A 20,369-nucleotide genomic window follows, 5' to 3' on the forward strand; every position below is an offset into this window, starting at 1 on the left:
CAAATGAAGTGGGCTTACTCTGTGTGACACTGTGACGTGTCCTGGTTGTCCAGTTCCATGCACAGAGGGTCGAGGGAAAGTGGAGCCCTGGGTGGACAGCCTAGGGGCCGCCTACCTACACAGAGGCCAGGGTAAGGGGTCTCGCATGGCTGCTGAGGGAGGAGCTGAGCCACACCCTGCTGGCCCCTGAGCAGCCGGGTGGTCCCTTGTACCCCTGGCTAGCCAGGGCCTGGGGGAGGCTGGCGCAGGGACCCTCCACTTCTGTCCTTGGCCTTGAGGCCTGGACGGGCTTGCACTGTCCTGCTGGAGCCTTGCTCACCTTGCAGCTGGGGAGCTGACTCAGCACTGGCCGGGCCCGGGTGGTGAGGGTCAGGGACCCTCACCCCAGGGGGTGCCCCTATTTCTCTCTTGCCAGCTCTGACACAGAAGGCTAGTGTCGTGTGTGCGATTGTCCCCATGTGCCCCCTTGGAGGCCCCGGCCCCATGAGAAGTGTACCCCACAGACGGCAGGCTACAGTGTGCTGAGGGAGACTGCCTACGAGCTGGCCCTGCCCTCCTCCTTCTGCCGACCACCCCCCCTCCCCATTCCTCCTCCCACTTGCAGGGGCCTCGGAAGCCCCAGCCTGGCCCCGAGACCACAGGACCAGACAAGGGAGACAAGGCCAGCCCGGGCGGGACCTAAGAAGCCCATCTGTGCCACCGCCGCTGGCCCTGCCCCCGTCTGAAGCCTGGCAGGCAGTCTGCCGCAGAGCTCTGTGCTGCCAGGAGCCCCTGTCATCACGCCCAGCCCCATCTGATGTCCCCCTCTGGGGACAGATACCCCAGTGTGGAAGGCCACAGCACGTGGGTATGGCTCAGGAATTGCTGCACCCCCCCCCCCAAGACATGGAGACGGGGCCCAACTTATGGCCACCCCCAGCACAGAGGAGGCGCTGCGCCATCTCCGAGTGTCACCCCACAGAGTGCGGGCTGTCGTGGTTCGGCAGTGCTCCCTCCAGTCGACTCGCTCTGGCCTGACCTCTTCCCAGGAACCACCGGGGACACAAGGAGCCACACCCAGGCCTGGCCACAGCCTCCTGAGGCTGGGTACCTGGGTACCAGTTCTGGGGTGCAGGGCACTGGTGGGGCCAGGGCGAGGCTGGGGCTGCCAGCTGCATCTCTACAGAGTTCCCACCGTGCCCCACCCGCCTGGCTGGCTGCTCCAGGGACGCCCTGAGCATCAATGATTGATGGCTCCTTGCAGCAGGCAGCAGCATACGCAAAAATAGCTCTTGCTACTTACTGTCTCTGCCCTAACCCAGCCCAGCCAGAGGGGCACAACGGGCGGGCGGGGCATCTGGGCCTCCTCCGCAGCCCTCTGCCCAGAACTTTGCACATTGTTGGGGGCCTCCAGGGTGGTGGGCCCTGGCCTTTAGTAGCCTCACTCTCCTCCAAGCCAAGTAGCGACTCTGGCCAGGGCCGCGTGTCCTCCTTGACTCACCCTGAGGACTTGGGTCTGAGGACCCCAGAGGAGCAGGACACCTGGTGCTTGCTGGGATGAAGGGCCCCTCCCCACCGCTCATCAGGGATGCTGGAACGCCCAGAACACTTACTTAGGCTCCGGGGGAGGGGACGGCCCCCCAGAGGCTGGGACAGGCAGCACGAAGCTGCCCCCACCCTGTTCAGTGGGGCTGGGTGCAGGGGTGGCCGGGGTGTCCCTCCTGAGAAGTGCCTGAGAGGGCCACATGGGCTCTTTCCTGACTGCACTGTGCCCCACCTTAATGGGGACCAGCCCCCTCTGGCCAGCCTCCCCCAGATAGCAAAGGCTTCTAACCTTGAACAGCTGCCCACCCTGCACACTCGCCTGGAGGCTGGCCCTTGGCTGCTGCCCCGTGTCATGCCCCCCCTGCCCAGATGCTGGCCTGAGGAGCCCGGAGCCATCTGTCAGCCGCTTGGGCTGCCCCCACCCCCTCTTGTAGCCAGAGCTGGGCAGCTGATGTGGGAGTCACCTCTGCCACCTCCTCTGAGTCCTGGCTTCCGCACAGCGGCACCTCCTCAGTATGAGTGTCCTGCGGCCACTGTGACAAATAACCATGCACGCAGTGGCTTAACCCAACACACATTCTCTCGCAGCTCCGGGTGTGGGGCAGAGGCCGCCCTCCTCCTGGAGACGTCAGGGGGGCCGTAGTCCCTTGTCTCCCGCAGCCTCCAGCGGCCACCTGCACTCCCGGCCCCTGGCCCCGCGTCACTCCGACCTCTGCTGCTGCTTTTCCACCTTCTCTCCCTGACTGGACCCTCCTGCCTCCGTCGTGTGAGGGCCCTCGTGATTACACTGGGCTCAACGGCACAACCCAGGGCCATCTCCCCATCTTAAGAGCCTTAATCATGTCTGTAAAGTCCCTTTCACCTTGCAAGGTCCCATGTTCATAGGTTCCGGGGGTCAGGCCATGGGCTTCCCTGGGAGGCACGAATCAGCTGCCACACCAGGTAATGTTCTGCGCCTCCGTCATTTCCTCCTGTACCCTGAGGGTCACAGTGCCACCCTCAGTCTTCACTGAGGTCCAGGCAGGGCGTGGGGACCTGCAAAAGAGCTGGTTCTAGCTCCGGTGACACTTCTAACTCAGGACTTTGGGTCTGGGCCTCATTTTCCCCACCTGTGCATGAGGACAATCCTCCTCCTGTGCTTTTCCAGCTCCCTGGACTGTGAGGAAGGCAAGAACAGTGGGTGAGGGGTCCAAGCACTGGACAGACAGCAAGACCACGACCACCTGGGCCCATACTGTCCCGGGCGAGGTGGAGGTGAGAGTGCCCACAGGGCTGGGCGCTCCGAGTTGCTCACGCTCTGCAGTGCTGGCTCTCCTGCCCCTGGGGAAGTAGGGAGGGGGTAGGGGCAGGAGGCTGCAGTCAGGGTTCAGAGAATGATCTCATCGGGTCATTTTTAAAATTAATATTTTCAGTAGTTTGGCTGAAAAGGACCAGAGAAAGAGTGGGTGATTCATGCAAACAGGACAGGGCCCAAGGAGGTCACAGGGCGGGAGACTGTGGGCGGAGTGTGGGTGGACGCTTCGCCAGGGCCGGAGGGGCGCGTCTGGGAGGCTGGAGTCAAGCTCACTCCTCAAGATTGATCTCATGAGACTGGGGTGGGGGCTGATGGGGCAAAGTCTGAGATTCCCGGGAAGGGAGCTGGCAGGTGAGCAAGGCTGGCCCATTGGTGGCCCTTGCCCTAGGCTAGTGGCAGCAGAGGGACATGGGGCCCAAGCGGGAGGGGGCGGGACCCCTTCTCCGCCCAGAGACAGCAGACCCTCAGCGGCCACACGTTAGGAAGGACCAGGTTTCGGGGATTCAGTGTGCAAGACCTACGGCCGCCGGGCTCCCGGGGCCGGCGGAGGACATCGCGGAGCTGCGCAGACGGCCCAGTGCAGCGGCGACGGCGGGGCCTCCTGGCGTGGAGCCGCACGGGGCTGCGGCCCGAAGCCTCGCAGAATTAAGCAGGAGCCTCGCTTCCCGCAGCGGCCGGGAGGCGCGGGTCAGCCGGTGGCGCGGGACTCCGCAGGCTCAGGGGGCGGGGCCGCAGGCGCAGGGGGCGGGGCCGGGAGCTGCCACGCCCCACGCGGCGCCGGAGCGTGACGCCACGGTGGCGACGCCGGAAGCGGGGCTGCTGCGCGTCGTTGCCGGGCAACGGGCCGGAGCCCGGCAAAGGGACTGGGGCGGCCCGTGGCGCCGGCGCAACCCAGCCAAGGTAGGTGCCGGCCGGAGCCAGACGCCGGTGCCCGAACGCACTCGAGCCCGCCCCTCGGGAGCCGCAGCCGGGCCCCAGCGGGCTGCCTCAGCCGTGACCCCGACCTCCGCTGCCTTCCGGCCCGCCCCGCCACAGGAGCACCCGAGCCCCTGACCCCACACTCGGGATCTCTACGCGCCGTCTTCCCCAGGCTCCCGGACTCTCGCCTGCTCTGGCCGGACTGGGTCTCCCTGACGCCTGCCCACCCAGCCCAGGCCGGACCCCGCAGCTCGTCCACCTCCCAGGCCGGGCCGGCCCCACCCCCGCAGCACTTAGTTGGTCTTTAGGACACGCCTCTGTGCTGGACTGGTCTTCCGGGCGCGTGTAGGAAGCCCGACAGTGGCTCCAGTCACTTTCCCTGGGTGACCAAGCGGTGTACGCGGGTCGTGCCCGTTGCACAGCAACACAGGACCCACACCAGGCCACTCCTGAGGAAGCCACCAGCCGCGACGGGACAGTGGGCGAGCCAGCGGCCCCCTAGGCCCTGTCCCCCCGGGCCGTTCCAGTACAGTGTGGATGCCTCCTGAGCGTCTTCCCATCTATGCGGCCCGGCGACACCAACATGCAAGGCCTGCGGGAGCTGGGGGGAGAGCTCGGCGGGATGCCCCTCCTAAGCGGGTCTCTCAGTGACCTCCTGGGGGAAGCAGGCGAGGTTGCTCTCTGCCAGGCTTCTGAAGACGGCCGTGCAAACGAGGCAGCTGGGAGCCGGAGCCTGGCCGATGTGGAGGGGCTGAGGAAGGGCTCCCAGCTTTCTCCTGCCCCAGAAGCCAGGATCTCTGGGCTCAGCGGGGGCTTTTCCACCTGTACCACGCTGGGTCCGGACCCAGTGGAGCACAGTAATGCCTGGGGGGAGTTTGAAGGCTTTCGGGAATCTTCAGCCAAGTCTGAACAATTCTCCCAGTCTTTTGAACTTCCGGAGAGGGCCACAGCAGCTCAGTCATCAAGACCAACTTCCCACAAGCAGCATGGTTCTCAGCCACCGCCCCAGGGTGGACCTTGGGTGACAGGAACCGCAGCCATCTCGCCTTCTGAGGTATTAATTTCTAAAGTACTCAGGAAGTGTTTTATGGGCCGAAAGGCCTGCAGACCTCAGGCCGTGGTGGGCCAGCCAAGGAGGGGTCTGCTCCTGTTGTGGCCTTCAGCCCAGGCCACAAGGCTGGCTGTTCATCCTCCCGAGTGAGGGGAGGCATGCAGCTGCAGAAACGACCGCCCTTGGGGGGGACTCAGAAGCTGGGCGCCCCCCGTGCCCATCCCTCCTCCATCTGGCCACATCAGCCTCCTGCTTCCTCTGCCATCTTCCCCTCCACCCTGCAGCCCCCCCACTTCCTGTCCCCCAGCTGTGCTTTCCTGGCCCTAGCTGAGGGCACGTGGGGGACCGGCAGTCTGTTTCTGTAGAAAGCCTCACAGAGTCACGTGAGCCTGTGCGTAATGGCCGAGCGCTGGAGCTGGCCCCTAGAGCCCGTGCGTCGGCCCCCTCTGCCCTGCCCAGCCCGACTGGTGTTTGCCTGGGTCGCGACAGCCTCAGGTCCGCTTTCTCTTCCTTTCTTCCATCACCCCTTTCGCTGCCATCTCTTCTTAAATGGTTAACTCCCAACACCATAAAAGCAAAGGAATAAAAGGAAGAAGGGAGGAGGAGAGGCTGGGCTGGCTCTGAGACGGACTGTTTGTCTTACAAGCCAGTGTTTCCCTGGCCCTCTGACCAGGCCTGCCCTTCACGTGGTCAGGGGTGCTGGCACGCTCGTGTCGGAAACAGGACTTGCCTTCCAGCATGGCTGATGTAGCAGGGAACAGTTTGAGCGCAGTGTGAACTCTGCAAGAACCAGCAGGTGCATGCAGAAAGCTGCACCCCTCCGCACGCAGCTCATGTGCCCCAGTCCCCTCCCAGCCGTCTCGGGTTTCCCACACCTGCCCTCCCCTGGGGCAAGCATCTTGTCCGCCTCACACACCCCGCTCCAGCATCTCACATGCACTCGCGACCTGCAGCCTCGGGTCTTTCTCCAGGCGGCGCCCGGTCAAGCGTACGGACGGACCTCTCCGCCAGTTAACACGTGGAAATGGCACTAACATTTTGACTGGTGCCTCTTCCCACGTATCCCCAGCCAGGCTGCTATGTGTTGGGCCTAGTCCTGCTTTTCCCATCCACCTGTGGCTTTCGTCACCTGATTTTGGACAGCACGGTGACTTTTAGGGATGAACGTGATATGTAACAGTGCAATCATTTACAGACTTCATTTGTACCGAAATTATGTATTAGAATAAGGTGACACAGTATGTATGTCCCTGACTTTGCTATGTTTGTCTTTTCTTTTTCAGCCCGCAGTCAGCTACGAGAAAATTTTTAGGTTTGCTTTTCAAGAAGTACCAGTCGAGCAGACAGCTGAAGGTGTTCCCACCTTAGATCGTTTGCTAGAGGCCGGCAGCGAGGGGGCGCCGGGCCTGGGGTCTGTACATAAACGGTGGTAAGGGGCTTAGGTCGGGACTGGCACCTTACGGCAACTCCGCATTTATACTTTCGGTTGACAAAATGGACGTCTTTGTTTTTTCCCCTCAAGAGAGTGTTGTCTCTCCTGAAGTCCTCGCCTGCCACCTTCGGGTGGTAGGGTCCCCCGGAAGGCCAGGTGGCACGGGTTGATGCTCTGGCCATGGCCCCTCCTCTTGGAACGAATTTTAGCCGCCACCCTCCCCCTCCTGCTCCCGGTCCCCCGGTCCCCTATGAGCTCTCCTGGAGCAAAGTGGACCCGGTGGGGGGGGGGGGTCCCAGCTCCGGGTCTCAGTGTGAGCGCTGGGGGTACGGGAGACCAGTGGGCCTGGGCAGTGGGCACAGGGCCTCCTGGGGACTTGGCTGAGTGACCCTGAGACAGGGAAAACACCGCTGTACCCTGGAGGGGTGTTCAGGGCCAGGCTGCCTGTGCGCTACTGGGACCAGCTGCCAGAGGGAAATCATAAAGGAGTTGTTTGTGGGTGGTCATCCTCCAGGACACTGTCACTGAGCCCCAAGAGGAAAACGCCCCGTGCCAGTGGGTTGCATGGCGGCACTTAAGAGGCTAGAGTCGAGGCCAGCGGGGGAGGTGAAGGTCGGGCGAGCGGGCTCAGGGGGCTCTGCGCTCGGCTGGGCAGGCTGACTGCTCAGGCGCTTGGCAGACGGGCCTCCCCGGGCTCTGGCCCTGGCCGCAGTCGGGGCTGCTGCTGGGGACCAGCGCACCCCAGCAGGGGCCTGGGGACAGGGGCCCGGGGACAGGGGCCCGGAGTCTTGGAGGCCACGACCAGCATCGCCCAGATGGCTGGTGTGCCCTCTGGAGGGGGCGCTTCCCCAAGGCGTGGCCTAGGCCAGCAGGTCAGTGTGACCTGGGACACCCAGAGGCGTAGGTGGTCTTGGGAGTCTGGACTGGGCAGGGCTGGGTAGGGCTGGGCAGCGCTGTGCGACAGGACGGCGTTACTTCGGGGTGACTGGGAAACGAGTTGGGCACTCGGCACTCGTCCCCTCCTGCCCTTTCCTTCTGGGGGTGCGCCTGGCGACAGTGGGGGGCGCGGAGCAGATGCTCGCCGGTTCCTTGAGCTGAGCGTCCGTTCTGCCAGCGAACAAGACAGCGAGACGCCTGGCTGGGCAGGGCTCCTGCCCTTCGCAGGGGACACTCGTTATGAAAATAAGTCACTTGGTGCCAGGGCCGTGCCGTGGAGAGGGCCAGGGCAGGGAAGAGGAGCTGGGAGTTTGCAGGGTGGCTGTCCGTAGACAGAGAAGCGAGGCTCCTGAGGGCAACACAGAGTCAGAGCCCTGACAGGTGGGCCCGCTGCGCCCCGCCCCACCCCGCTGGCGCCCCAGGCTGCCTTTAACCCGCGCGTCCTTCCAGTCCCGAATCCAGAGGGCTCCGGGCAGCTCTGCACCACGCGGACGGCGCGTCCTCGTCCCGCTACCTGTGGGACGCCTCCCGCTGCCGGCAAAACTTCTTGCTCGTTCTCGGAGTCGACTCTGCTCAGGTGAGTGACTCAGGTGGAGACGGGCGGACTGCTCAGGACTGTGCCAGCCCCCTTGGCCATAGACACAGCAGGCCGTCCTGGTGGTGAAGTGCCGGCCGTCAGGGTTGGGACGAGGCGGGCGCGTGGGGCCCGGGCGCCGGTGCCCGCCTTGGGAGGTGTCTCAGTGGGCGGCCCCGGGCGCCAGGTCGGGAGGGGGCGAGGGCGAGCAGCCGGGAGGGCGATGTCGGCGGGGGCAGCCGCGTCTCACGGGGACACAGTCTGATGCTCGCGTCGCCAGAGACCGTGCAGGCTGCTGAGAGCCGGCACTCCGCGACCAGGTCGGCAAGGACCTCCTTCCACGTCCAGTATCATGGAGATTTCCAAACACCGAAGACACGGGCAGGCAGGCCCAGTGAGGATGGGCGCGGCGTGGTTGCGGGCCACACTGGGCTGGCTGGGACGGAGGCAATGGGCCACCTGGCTGTGTCCTGGTGCCAGGCCAACAGCTGGGGGCACGGGGTGGGGGGCAGCCTGAACAGGACACGCAGCAGGGGCAGCTCCAGGCCTGCAGGTCGTGAGAAGGTGCAGGGGCCCCCTAGCCCCGTGGTGGGTGACAGGAGGGCCCGAGGGACGGGGACATGCCACGGTCTGCGGGAGAGGTCCTGGAGCTGTGACGAAAGAAGGGGGGCAGGGCAGCCCTCTCCTCGGCTCCCGCCGGCTGACAGTGCTTTGTGTCCTCAGGAGGTTTCCGGGAGTGAGGGTCACGCTGTGGAAGGCGCCGAGCCCCGCGAGCCCGGAGGGGCCGGGGCCTGCGGCGTGCACCCGCCCGGCTGCGGAGTGGCGTCGTCACGTGGCGAGGTGAGCGGGGGGCTGGCCACGGCGGGGCTGTGCTGGTGGCCCGGGTCTGCTCGAGCCACGTGCTCGCTCTCTCTGCCTGAGCGATGCCGCCCACGCTCCAGGGCAGGCGGCCTCTGCGGCTCAGGCAGCTCGCCAGCAAAGCCCTGTGGGCCAGGGCCGGGCGGTGAGCGGCTGGGGCCCGGAGGCGGCGGGCGGCCGCGTGGCCGGTCCGTGGCTCTGCTCTGTCGCCTGCAGTTCCTACCGCAGCTGCGCTGTCACCTGCCAGGGGCTCGGGCAGGAGCACTGGGCATGGACACGCCTCTGCCGCAGGTCCCGGAGCTCGGCTGGGGGTCGCTCCACACACACCCCGCACGCTGCGGGGGGCGCGAGTGGCACACGGTGGGGGGTCCACCAGGGGCTCCGCTTCGATGGTCAGTGTGGCGACTGCCCTGCGTGGCCCGCTGGGAGGGGACAAGGACCTGACCCGGAGCTGGGCGGGCGGTAGCGCATGGGGACTGGGGCTCAGCAGGGGCAGTTTGGTGCCCAGCACACTGCGTCCGCCCGCTCTGGGGAACCAGCACAGGGCGGGAAGTAGACACTTCTAGAGTGGCACAGCAGAGGCCATTTTAGAGCAGCACGACACATGTCCACAGCGGCCGCCACGCGCTCCTCTGTGGTCGGTCACAGGCGAGTGCAGGGAGGCCGGTGGTGGCCTGAACCACAGCCCGAGGCTCACGTGCCCACGCCTGGGACGCAGGGCCCACCGCTGGCCTGGGGCCGGCAGGCGCCATCACGCGGGGACACAGCGCGGCGCGCCCTGCCGTGTGTCCCGGGTTGTGCGGGGTGGCGGCTGTCAGACCACACGGGACGAGAAACACCCCGGAGCCTGGGGGCCGAGGCCTACGGCCGGCGGGCGCCTTTCCCGCCGCGAGTGCTGGAGCCTGTGTCCCATCTCGCCAGCTCTCAGGGACGCCGGGCGGCAGGCCCGGGGGCCTCGTCACACGCAGCCATGGGGACGGGCGGTGCGGCTCGGCGCCCGGCAAGGCCTTCGGTCCGCGGAGCCTGCACAGGGCGCTGTTCCACAGCGACGTCTGCTGAGACGGACAGCTGGCATCTGAAGGCCTTCGTGTCTGCTGACCGGCTGGCTCGCTGGTGGGGACCCCCGCTGTTTCGTGAGGGGTCTCCCACATTCCATGTTGTTCCCGGGACTCTCTGCGGGCCCCCATGCTGTGCCCGCTGCACCAGCTCAGAAGGAGGGCCTTCGGCAGAGTCAGTTCTCACGGAGGGGCGCCCCGGCCTGGCTGCCACACCGCCCTGCCCAGGAGGCAACTCTGGGTCCCCACCAGCGGCCTCTAGCACCCGCAGGGTGAGCTTTCCCTGGTCGTCGCTGAGGCAGCCCCCTTGTGATGGCAGAGTCCGCAGTTGGCACTGACTTTTGTAAAATTTTGTTAAGTAAATGGCCTGGATAAGCCCACGCTCTTGCTGGTCCGTCCGCTCTGTGGAGCCTGGTGCCAGGGGGCTGTCACTGCAGCCGGCCCTTGCTGCCCATCCCCCGGGCGAGGCCTGCGGCTGGCGGGGCACCCGGCACGCACGGTCAGTCCCAGCCATCGCCGTCCCGCCAAGGCCACACTTGAGGCCGGATCACAGCCCGGGCAGCCTCTGAAGCCAGCTCTGCTGACCCTGGTGTCAGACCCAAATGGCGGCACAGTGGGACATGCAGCGACTGGCAGAGGTCACCTACAGGGAGGAGGACGCTGTCACTCGGCGCCCCCGGGGCTGCCAGCCCAGGCTGCACGCCTAAGGGGTGACACAGCTGTTCCGAGCCGCACGTTTCGGAACGCGTGTTGACTTCGTCTTCAGCTGGGAGGAGGTGGGGTCGGGGACTGCACTTCTGCCATGCTGCTTCCGTCACCACACTGGGGACGCCGGGGGCCCCGGCACCAGAGGCCCGACGGGATGCGCCATTTCCCAGCCTTTGGTCAAAGTTAGACTGGACAGCCCGAAATCCACATTCTGCGTCCTGCCTCCCCCCCACCCAGGTCCAAACTCAGATGGCGGCACTGACCGGTCCCCACAGCACCTCCCTGATCCCCTTGTCTAGACCTGAGCCACTCTCTGCTGCTTTTCAACGGAGGGACCCGCTCCCCAGCCCCCAGCCCCCAGCAGAAGGCACAGCGCCTCCCCCTCCCTGGCCCAGACTTCGGGTCTGGCTCTGACTGTCCTGAGGGCTTTGAACCCGGACACAACCTGTTCTCGTGTGAGTGCAGACCGGGCACGTCTGATTCAGACGGTCAAGCTGTGAGAGGCGGTCAATCTCACCCCGACCAGAACAAGCCCAACTGGCTACAAAACCATGCTTTTTAGTCATCGGAGAGCTGTGGGGACAAAGAAACCTGAGAAATTAAATATTAAGTTAGGCAATGGAAAGGCTGTGGCCCTCTCGTCCCTGCAGTGAGCGATGAGGGAGAGGGCCAGGCGTGGTCACTTTCAGCCGACACAGAGGGCTCAAGGACCATCCCCCAGGTCTCGTGCCCACCGAGTGCTCGGGGCAGAAGGCCGAGAGCTGCGGCGCAGGGGGCGGCTCGACGCCACCCAGGCACACGGCCGGGCAGGCAGCACGGGCGCCCGCTCACCCACGTCCTGGAAACGCTGAACAGAAAGAAGTCCGTCTGCTTTGGGGCCGAGACACCCGCCCAGGCGCCCCAGGGCGGCCGCGGTCCCCGGACTGGCCCCCCATCTCCTGCCACCACCGCTGCAGTTTCCCAGCTGCGAGCGACTGGTCTGTGCCACCCCCCCCCCCCCGTGTCCTCAGCCCCGCCCTGGGGGCACCCAGGGGAGCCGGCTGCGGGGGACACACGAGGCTGTTTCCAAGAAGGATACGTGGCCACGGCACATCAGACACAAAGAGAAAGCTGACATAGAATGAGAAAACAAAGAATAAAAAGGCAATAATACCAGTAAATTTCACAAACTCCAGAAAAATAATACTTTGATTAATTCCTGACACACCTCAACACTTTCTCCTGCATCTCTTGAGATAACGTAATCTTACTATCCAGAAAGATAATTCAACGTATGTTTATTGATAATGGTTCAGAAATTTCTTCCAACTTAGCGACTCGCCACTGGCCAAGCTGTGTGAACGCTGTCACCGCTGGGAACACCCTGCACTGTCCTCTCCTGAACCGGCCGTCGGCTCCATGCACCTCCCCTCCCTCCACACGCTCCAGTGAGGCAGCGAGGGGCCCGGCCTGGCCTCTGTGCCAGGAGCCGGGATGGTGGGCGGCAGGCGTACCCCAGAGTCCTTCCTGGCCCAGGAGAACCGGCCGCAGCTCGGCCACGCCCGGAAGCAAGCGGAAATGCGCGGTGGTGACTGCGGCTCTCACACCCGGTTGCCCTTCCCCAGAACGCGGCCCGGCCGGGGCCAGGGGACAGGAGGGTGGTGGCCGGGCAGTGGCCTTGGCCAGCCATGGCCGACACACCTTTTGCCGTCGACAAAACCCCACGGCCGCATGCACACAGGGGCCTGGGGAGCCTGGGGAGCCTGGGTCCTACAGTGACAGTCAAACCCATCATCAGCCATTGGCCACTGGCCTGTCCTTCCCTGGGGGGTCATCAGCCAGCCAGGGAACCCGTTGACGCAGCTGAGGCCCGGGGCCTGCCCACCTCCCTGCCACTGAGGAGGACGTTTCTACGTCGAAGGCAGGAGAGCAGACACTCTGAAACCAAACACGCCTTTAAAAAGATAGAGTGCGTTTATAAAAAACACAAGATGCCGCTTCAGGTTTACTGCTTCTCAGACACAAACTTTATTTCCACAAGAAGGAAGTTTCAAAGCTGAAGAAGCATCCCATGGGTACTGGGGGACGCACCCCACCCCGACCTCACCGGCGTGTCTGAGCACCCGCGGCCTGCGGGAGGGGAGCGTGCTTTGGGGCGTGTGCCCCACTCCCCACTTGGCACACCGAGTGACACCATTCCACCTGCAGGAGGCGCCTGAACCGACTGGGCGAGCTGCCTCCGGGATGGGACGCGCAGGCAGCGAGCACGGTTCCATCCCGTTGAGTAACTTTTAATAAAGTGAGGTGTGCGTCTCGGGATCAGAGGATGGCCACATGCGCAAAAGACAACGGCCTTTCCGGCTGAGGGCCAGGGAAGGCAGAAACAGCATGGGAATCAGCAAACGTACAGTCCCACTCGTAAACCAGGGAGGGATCTAGAAGGTGTGGGCGATCTCGGCCCCTACGAGTTGCAGGGCGCGGGCGGCTCCTGCCAGCCCATCGCCATCGCCCTCACAATTGAGGGGCCATAATGATGTCTCCCGATTAGTTCTCGATTTACATTTAACCTTAAAACTGGGTCCCAGTACCAGTTTCCGGGGAGAGGCATGGCACATTCCCACACCGTGGCATGCGGACGAGCCACCTGGCGGCCGGCAGCCAGGCACACTGAGGGCCCCTCTGCGACGAGCGCCACGCCAGCCGGGGGCAGGGCAACGCCGCCGCTGATGTTTACACATACATAGGCATAAATTAAACCCTCCCAAATCTACCGTGATTCTCGGACTCGGCTCCCACAGTGGATCTGGTCAGGACAAGGAACAGGCGGTGACCTCTCACGGTGCTCGGAGCGACGGCCGCGTCCCTGCACGGCACGGTACACAGGTGACTCAGGTGCCGCGAGGCTCGTGAAAAACAATTCCTTAACTTAAACCTTAAAAATTGAACACACCAACTGCAAGTGTTCAGGTTATAAAAATTTCTAATTAGCAGCAGAGATGTTTATAGAAAAAATATACTTTTCAGAAAATAGCTGACAAAATCTAAGATAAAAGTATAAAAAAGTTTAAAAAATATATCTTAAGCCAAAATATTGCCCAAGACATATAAACCTTAATTCTAAAAAATTCACCTATGTAAAGTTAAACGAGGCTGGATGCAGCTGGTGTCTGGCCCAGAATGACCAGGAACCGCACAGGCCCTGGGGTGGGGGGCGGGGTAAGGGGATGGCAGCGGGCAGGCCGGACACCGCCCGAGACATTCCTGCAGTCACAAATGAAGCAGAGGCCGCTGTGGCCAGATGTGCTCTGGGGCATCTGGGGCTGACAAACAATCTGAGGCTTGTCCCACAGGTATTGCCGGCTCAAGTCTCCACCAGAATCTCCACCACGTGGTCCAGCTCGCCCAGGTCCGACTTGCAGCTGGGGCTGGGGGATGGGGCGGCTGCAGAGGCCAGGGCCTCGAGCCCGTCGCCGTGGCTCGACGTGCCGGCCACCATGCCGGTCAGCACCGCGTCCAGGTCGTAGTAGGAGTTGTCCACGTCTGCAAACAGCCCTTCCACAGAGCTGGGGGTTTTACTCTCCAGTGTCTCAAAGATGTGCCCCAGCGACTTAGGAAAGCCCCCTCTGCTGTCCCGAGGGCCGTCCACTTCCCAGACGCAGCTCTGCACACCCCCCGGGGCCGGCGCCGCACCTAGCGCGGAGGCCAGGCCTGGCGCATGGCCATCGGCCGCGCTGGGGGCAGAGTGTGCCCCCTCCTGCTCCCAGGCTGCCCGACACAGGATCTCCGTGGAGACGAGGCGGTCCTGCGGCCCCTGCCCAGCGCTTGGGGGCGCGGACCCCCGCCAGGTCCCATCCTGGGTCATCTCCTCCTGGATCTGCCGCACTGTGTTGGCTATGAGCACTGAGCGGCAAAGGTTGGGCTCGACCAGCATGTGGCACAGCTGCAGCTTGACCAGAGACATGTCCAGGAGCGACTGCCGCTGCAGGCTGTAGGCCGGCGCGGCGCGCAGCCCGGCCAGCACGCCCTCCACGTCCTCCTCCCGCTCGGCGCTCTTCCTCTTCAGCCCCCGGGCGAACATCGTGTCCTGCGGAGACCCAACAAGGAGACGCCGATTAGCACAGGCCAGAGCCCCTGGCAGCCACTGCCCCATTTCCAGCATCCCCCGTCATCCGGGGGGGGAGCATACACAGGGCCCTGGGAGAGGTGGGCAGGTGGGGGTGACCCTGGTGTCTGATTCGGCGCAGTCTCAGGGAAGCATGGAGGGGGTGCAGACCACACACCTCAGACTGCAGCTCCAGTCCCACCAGGAAGGAAAATGGACTGCAAGTGGGGGAGGGGTGCACCTCTGAAGAGCGGGGCTGGAGAGCCGGCCCACCGCGGGGAGGGGAGCTGCGGCAGGCTGCCCGCCCCTCCCCGCCGCAGGCCTCGGCGTGGCAGCCGGTCCTCCCGCCCCGGCGCCATCACTGACAGAGGCCGTCGCTCTGCGCACAGCCCTGTGAGGCGGCCAAGCCGGCGGGGAAGACGCGCTGGGCACGGGCGCACCTCCAGGTCCTGTGTTCCAGGTGCCCAGTGCCCTGAATGATAACGTTCACCTCCACCATGCTGGGCGGGGCACAAGTGCCCACAGCCACATCCAACCAGTGTCCCTGATGGACCAGGCACTAGGTCGTGGACGCAGGTGCCCAGACGGGAGAGGGAGGGGCGCCTCACCTACAAGCCGTCAGGGCCTCCACATGGCACCTCAGCGGACAACCTAAGCCCTGCACTAAGCTTCCCTCTTGAATCTGTAAAGCAGCTAAACATTTTCATTCCAAATAAAGCGAGCTATTCAGAGAGGGTTAGGACCTTCCTAATGAGCAAACTGGATTTCCTATTTTAAAATACCAGTCCCGCGGCCCCGGGCACCAGCTGCCAGCACGATGCGGCTCCCTGAGGGCGGCGTGGGGGTGGGGGCAGCTGCTGAGGCCAGGAGGGTCCTGCCCCGACGGCAGAACAGGCTGCCCACCCAGCCCCGTCCTGAGTTGCCTTTCAACGCAGCAAACCTCACTTTCTGTATATTTATATTTAACTGCGGTAAAAAATGAAGTTGAATCTCGGGCACTGATCCCAAAAAATGAAAACCAACGTTCAGGCAGAAACAGCGGCACTCACAGCCCCAAACAGGAACAGGCCCCTTGCTCGTGTCGCTGAGGCCTGGGGCGTTCCCCAGCAGCCGCAGCAGTGCCGCCGGACGCCGCGGCACCATCGTGGACCCCGAGGGCACTGTGCTGCAAGGGAGAGCGGTCTCAGAGGCTACACAGACCGCCACTGCTGTGACCTTCCACCCTGCGGCGCAGACAGGTGGGCGTGGCCAGAGTGGCTCTGCGCCGGGCTGTGGCGGTGGGTCCAGGCCACCAGGCCTGTGCGGAGGGCACAGACCAGCTCGTACACATGCGCCATCTGAACCAGCTGTGGCCGCCCAGGCAAAGGTGACCTCCAGACGTTTCTTTTCAATTTCCTGTGAATCTATAATTTCAAGACACAGAAGTTTAAAGAAGGGAGGGACCACACTTATTCTCTACTGGGCTAATGTCCCCAGAATGGCAAGCAGGCCTCAGCCAACACCGCCAGGACGCGGCCGCCACTTGTGTGCGGACCGCGCACACACCCTCGTAGAGTTTTATATGAAGGAATGAAAAACTCCAGCACGAGAACACAGAAACCTTACAATTACTTCTAGTAATAAAGGGTTCAGCTTTTTGTCTTGGCTGCAAATTCGACTTTTACAGCAGCCCCTCATCACTTGTTTAAAACTCGCTAGCTTAGCATTGCTAAGTAAATCGAGAATTAAAATAAGACGTCAAAATGTTAAAAGGCACCCTGTGTTAAGGAAAAGATTAAGTTTCGAGGGTTCCTCTGTGGCGAGTCACTTCACCTCTTTGGTTTATACTAATATTTTCAACCAAATCTAAAATTCTAAATCTCCCTGACGAAGGATTCAATTCAGAGTCCAAACAAAACTTCTCAGAACAGCATAATGAGGCCTTCGTCCTGGACAGCAGCGAGGGTCTGCGGACCGGCAGGTGCCACGGGAGGTGGGCTGGCCAGGAACCCCACTCACACTTCGGCAGCACGAGAGCTTCCCTGAGCACGGAGCACCCACCTGGGGGTCCTTAGGCAACCTGTAGGCCTCAGACCCCCACCATGAGGGGCAGCCCTGGCAGCCAACAACCTCCCTGCAACAGCCATCCCAAACACGGGCCTGGTCAATAGCTGATGGTATCCCTAACTTTGTCCCCACTTCCAGCTCAGGCCCACCAGAGAAAGTCCAATGTGCTCCCCAAGCAGTCACGTGGACACCCCCCTTCTGTCTGGCCACCCAAATTCCCCCATCCTCCTTTAAGGGCCCAGACCTCCCAGCCCCCTTTCCTCTGTAAAGAACTGCCTACACATAGAAAAGATTCTGACTACTGACATTTGTATTACACACGTACATTGTGTAACGTGTGTGGTGTGGTGTGCTGTGTGTAACACCTAAGGACACCTCAAGCTCGCCCACCCTCCGGCGCCCCGTCTCCCCGGCGGCGGGCTCCCAGCCGCTCCAATGAGCAGCCGTGGTGGGCTGTGGCGCCTCCCCGCGGCCCTAACCTGGGGGGTCGTCAGCGGGCTCTCTGGGCGCTTCTCTGGGCATCCCTCCCCCTGCCCCCGCCTGCGGGGCGGAGAGCCCATCGCAGGCTCTGCCTCCTCGCCTGGCCCGTGGTCGGTGTCGTGTCGTAAGTTCGCCTCACTTCCGACGGCTGCGCGTTCACTCGCCCGCCACGCCGGTGGGCGCTGGGGCCGGGAGCCCCCGCGGCTGCGCCGATGGGCCTGGCGCTGGGGTCCCGGGGCGCCCGCCAGGCAAAGGCAGGGGCGGCTCCGGCGCGCGGGGAACCCAGGCCGCTACGCGCCCCTGCCCGCTCCCCACTTTCCCTTCCCACACGCCCACCGGGGCCACCTGCTTCCCCACCCGGAAGTGTTTCTGACGGGACACGGCTCAGCCACCCCTGCCGCCACCGCCTAGGCACGGCAATGTGGCGACCCATGCGCCTCGCGGAACAGAGAAGAGCGCGGAGGCGCCGCGGGGTCTGCCCCGGGAACTGCTCGAGCAGCGGGAGCTGGGCGAGGGGCCGGCGGCAGCATGGCCTGGAGGGAACGGGCCAGGGCGACAGCACGTGCGGCCAGAGCCCAGGGACCTGCCACGGACGGGCCCTGCTCAATTAAACCTCAATGACAAACAAAACGGGCAACCGGAGGAAGGGGGCGGCGACCACCCACTTACACCTCAACTGCCGGCCAGGACACAGGCGTGTTCAGCGCTCTAAACCCTCAGCGACTGTTACTTTGTCACACTCCACAAGAGGGAGCAGTCCCAGGGCGGCTCCCGTGCCGCTGCCGCTGTCGGGATCTGTGCTGGGGTGGACAGCTCTCTGAGCCTAGGGCCACCCTCCTGATACCTGTGCTTGGGGCCATGGCCCTGCAGGGACCCGTGCCGTGCTGAGGCAGAGGCGAGGATGCGGATGCCCAGGTGAGCCCTCACCAGGAAGCCCAGGTCACTGGGACCTGGGCCCTTGACCTCTTTAACACAGGCTCACAGCCCCGGCTCCGAGGTGCACAGCCCGACAAAAAAGCATTAGGTACTACCACCCACCTCCACGGTCTCCACGCCCGGCCGGAAGGTCTGGCCGCAGGGCCAAGTTAAAGGCCCAGATGCCACCACCAGGGTCGACGGTGTTGCCCTCCAAACTCTCTGATGTCAACCACAGCACTGCCCTAGGCCGCCTCCAGACCAAGCGCTGACCAGATGGAGAAATGGAGGAGGGACAGAGGGACAGAGGGACGGAGTTCTCCATGGTGGGTGGAGCCATGAGGGCGCTGTGCCCGCCCACTTAGAGCACACCCAAGGCAGAGGGGACCCGGAGGCCACCTGGCTGGCCGCACCTACCCTCACACATGACCAACCATGACCAACCGTCCTGGGAGGCCAGTGAGAAATGTAGAGGCCCCAGATTCTGAGCAGCAGGCCTGCCACAGACTTAGCTCTGACCTGACCCATGACCTTCAGCCACTGCCAGGCACTTCTGTGAGCCCAAGTTTTTAAGGCAGATTGGCACAAAGACTCAGTTTGTCACGCCACCAGACCTGCTGAGAAATACTCCATTGGAGGGAGATGGAGCTTCCACCAAGCCAAGAATGGCCGGACGGCATCGTGGTGTGGCCCCCCGCCCCGCTGCTGCCCTCGGACAATTTGGCACAGCAAGGGAGGGGGACTTGCCCATCCTCTTTCCAAGATGAAACCTGCAAAGGTCATAAGGGACTTTTAATCCGAATTTCGACTCAGAATTATAAAACACGGCAAAACTTGAAAACAGCAGTTGTACATAGGATGTTTATAAGACATTAAACTTAATTTTTTTTTTTTTTTTTGGCTCGTTCTAAAAGCAGTGAACTTGGTCCTGCGTCCTGGGCACGCAGCAGTGGCCGCCAGTGGAAGAAGCGCAGCGGGTACCCTGTACCTGGATGGACGCGTCACCTCTACCCCCACGCTGTTGTTACTGGGGGACTCTCTTCCTGGTGATCCTATTTTGGGGGCAATAAGCTTTTGGAAATGGAGTGCCAATCTTGCCTCTGACTCGTGGGGGCGAGTTTCTGCTACTGCTCCTAGTCACAGCACTGCGCCTCACTGCTGACAGTCCACTGGCTGGGGTTGGGGGTCATCCTCACCCCGCTGCCCGCCCCCTTGGCAGGGCTGGCTAGCACTGGGAGGGGCAGCGTAAGCCAGACTACACAGGAAGTAGGCAGAGCCAGCTTCAGGCCAGAGACCCGCATCACTCATCCCCAGATGCACCCTGACCGGCAGAGAAAAAGGGTCTCCGCGGTATGTGGAGGGAAACCATCGCAAAACCGCCTGAACATTCCTTTGCAAAGCAGTTTAAACCCAAGAAACAAAGGAAAAGAACTCAGCAGCGGCTACTGGGGGGCCTCCTGCCTTACAGGGCTCCAGAGAAGGGTGCCTGGGCCGGGCCATTCTAGAAGACGTCACATTACCACAGAGCTTTGCTAAAAGGGCGTAAGATGAAGCTCGAGGCTTTCGTTGCTACTTCGTGCCCCCATCGTGCAGATGGCACGTTAGAAGGACACCCAGAAGCACAGTGGGAGGGCTGACGGGAGGGAGGCTGGATGAGGCACGGGTGCTCGGAAGGGAGGGTGGGTGGGTGATGGAGGAGGGGCGAGCACTGGTACTGCGGTCAGAGCTGTAAATTCAAGTCGGCGGAGAAGAGGCCCTGCCAGGGTCTCCACCCCACAGGTCAAGGAGGGTCATCGAGGCGCCCAAGGAGGAGCCTGCACTGACCTTTCCAAGTCGCAAGGAAGGCGAGAGGGTGGGGGCTTCCTTACGGAGACCCTCACCTCACGAGCAGCCCAATAAACCCATTTTAAGTGTTTTTCCGACTTAAGTGTTTCTCCCTCGGTGTGGTTAAAGCCACGAAGAAGTTGTTGCTTTTTAGTTCCACTGACGCAGGACAGCGAAAGTTTGGGTCGCGGCCGCACGAGAGGGGATCCCAGGTGGTTGACGACCCGGTCGGCAGGCGGGGGGCAGGCGGAGGCGCCGGCCGACGGGGTCGCGCCCCCTCCTCCGGGCGCCCGCCGCGCCCCTCCCAGGCCCGGCTCCACGGTCCCCCGGGCCGCAGCCCCGACCCGTGGCCGGGCCCCTTCCCGGCCGGCGCCCGGGGCCTCCCCTCCCTCAGCCCCCCGGGCCAACCCCGCGCCGGGACCCCAGTCCCCGGGCTCCCCCACGACCGCCCCTCGCCAGGGTCCCCCGTGCGCGCCACCGCGCCCCCGGGGCCCGCCGTGGCGGAGGGCCGGGCGCCGGGGACGGACGCTTACCTGGCCGCCGGCCGTCCGCGCCTCAGCCCGCCGCGCAAGAGGGGCGGGCCCGGGGCGGGGCCTCTCCGAACCCACAAAGGGTCGCCCGGCGGCGGCCACCCCGCCCGCTGATTGGCTGAGTGCGGGGGCGGGGCCTCTGG

The 20,369-nt window shown here is 63.6% G+C and overlaps 2 protein-coding genes across 8 annotated transcripts; one reads left to right on the forward strand and one right to left on the reverse strand.

Annotated features, from left to right (window-relative positions):
* Positions 1 to 3,610: 3,610 nt before the first annotated feature.
* On the forward strand, positions 3,611 to 10,023 carry CLBA1 (clathrin binding box of aftiphilin containing 1). Of its 5 annotated transcripts, none has more exons than XM_036238170.1 (5): positions 3,624 to 4,790; positions 6,071 to 6,216; positions 7,606 to 7,732; positions 8,453 to 8,569; positions 9,509 to 10,023. In XM_036238170.1, exons 1-5 carry the CDS (start codon positions 4,299 to 4,301, stop codon positions 9,644 to 9,646), a joined length of 1,020 nt encoding a protein of 339 aa, XP_036094063.1. In that variant the 5' UTR covers positions 3,624 to 4,298; the 3' UTR covers positions 9,647 to 10,023. The 5 variants fall into 5 exon arrangements, with proteins under 5 accessions (XP_036094061.1, XP_036094062.1, XP_036094063.1 ...); XM_016121481.2 differs by having other exon boundaries at positions 3,625 to 4,790; positions 6,071 to 6,198; XM_036238168.1 differs by having other exon boundaries at positions 3,611 to 4,790; positions 8,453 to 9,645.
* A 2,304-nt stretch (positions 10,024 to 12,327) lies between these two features.
* On the reverse strand, positions 12,328 to 20,361 carry CDCA4 (cell division cycle associated 4). Of its 3 annotated transcripts, none has more exons than XM_016121482.2 (2): positions 20,230 to 20,361; positions 12,328 to 14,413 (listed from the first exon to the last, which is right to left on the reverse strand). In XM_016121482.2, the coding sequence occupies exon 2, from the start codon at positions 14,405 to 14,407 to the stop codon at positions 13,691 to 13,693; it is 717 nt and encodes a 238-aa protein (XP_015976968.2). In that variant the 5' UTR covers positions 14,408 to 14,413; positions 20,230 to 20,361; the 3' UTR covers positions 12,328 to 13,690. The 3 variants fall into 3 exon arrangements, with proteins under 3 accessions (XP_015976968.2, XP_015976969.2, XP_036094066.1); XM_016121483.2 differs by lacking the exon at positions 20,230 to 20,361 and adding an exon at positions 19,697 to 19,974; XM_036238173.1 differs by lacking the exon at positions 20,230 to 20,361 and adding an exon at positions 15,481 to 17,974.
* Positions 20,362 to 20,369: the final 8 nt, after the last annotated feature.

Source organism: Rousettus aegyptiacus, unplaced genomic scaffold (assembly GCF_014176215.1).
Source record: "Rousettus aegyptiacus isolate mRouAeg1 unplaced genomic scaffold, mRouAeg1.p scaffold_m13_p_21, whole genome shotgun sequence".
Taxonomy (NCBI): domain Eukaryota; kingdom Metazoa; phylum Chordata; class Mammalia; order Chiroptera; family Pteropodidae; genus Rousettus; species Rousettus aegyptiacus.

Bases quoted from the DNA above. Each gene is read 5' to 3' on its own strand.
- CLBA1 (XM_036238168.1), top strand. From the start codon at position 4,299: ATGCGGCCCGGCGACACCAACATGCAAGGCCTGCGGGAGCTGGGGGGA. The intron at 4,791-6,070 runs GTATTAATTTCT...TTTCTTTTTCAG, and splicing joins CAGCCATCTCGCCTTCTGAG to CCCGCAGTCAGCTACGAGAA. The intron at 6,217-7,605 runs GTAAGGGGCTTA...GCGTCCTTCCAG, and splicing joins GGGTCTGTACATAAACGGTG to TCCCGAATCCAGAGGGCTCC.
- CDCA4 (XM_016121482.2), bottom strand. From the start codon at position 14,407: ATGTTCGCCCGGGGGCTGAAGAGGAAGAGCGCCGAGCGGGAGGAGGAC.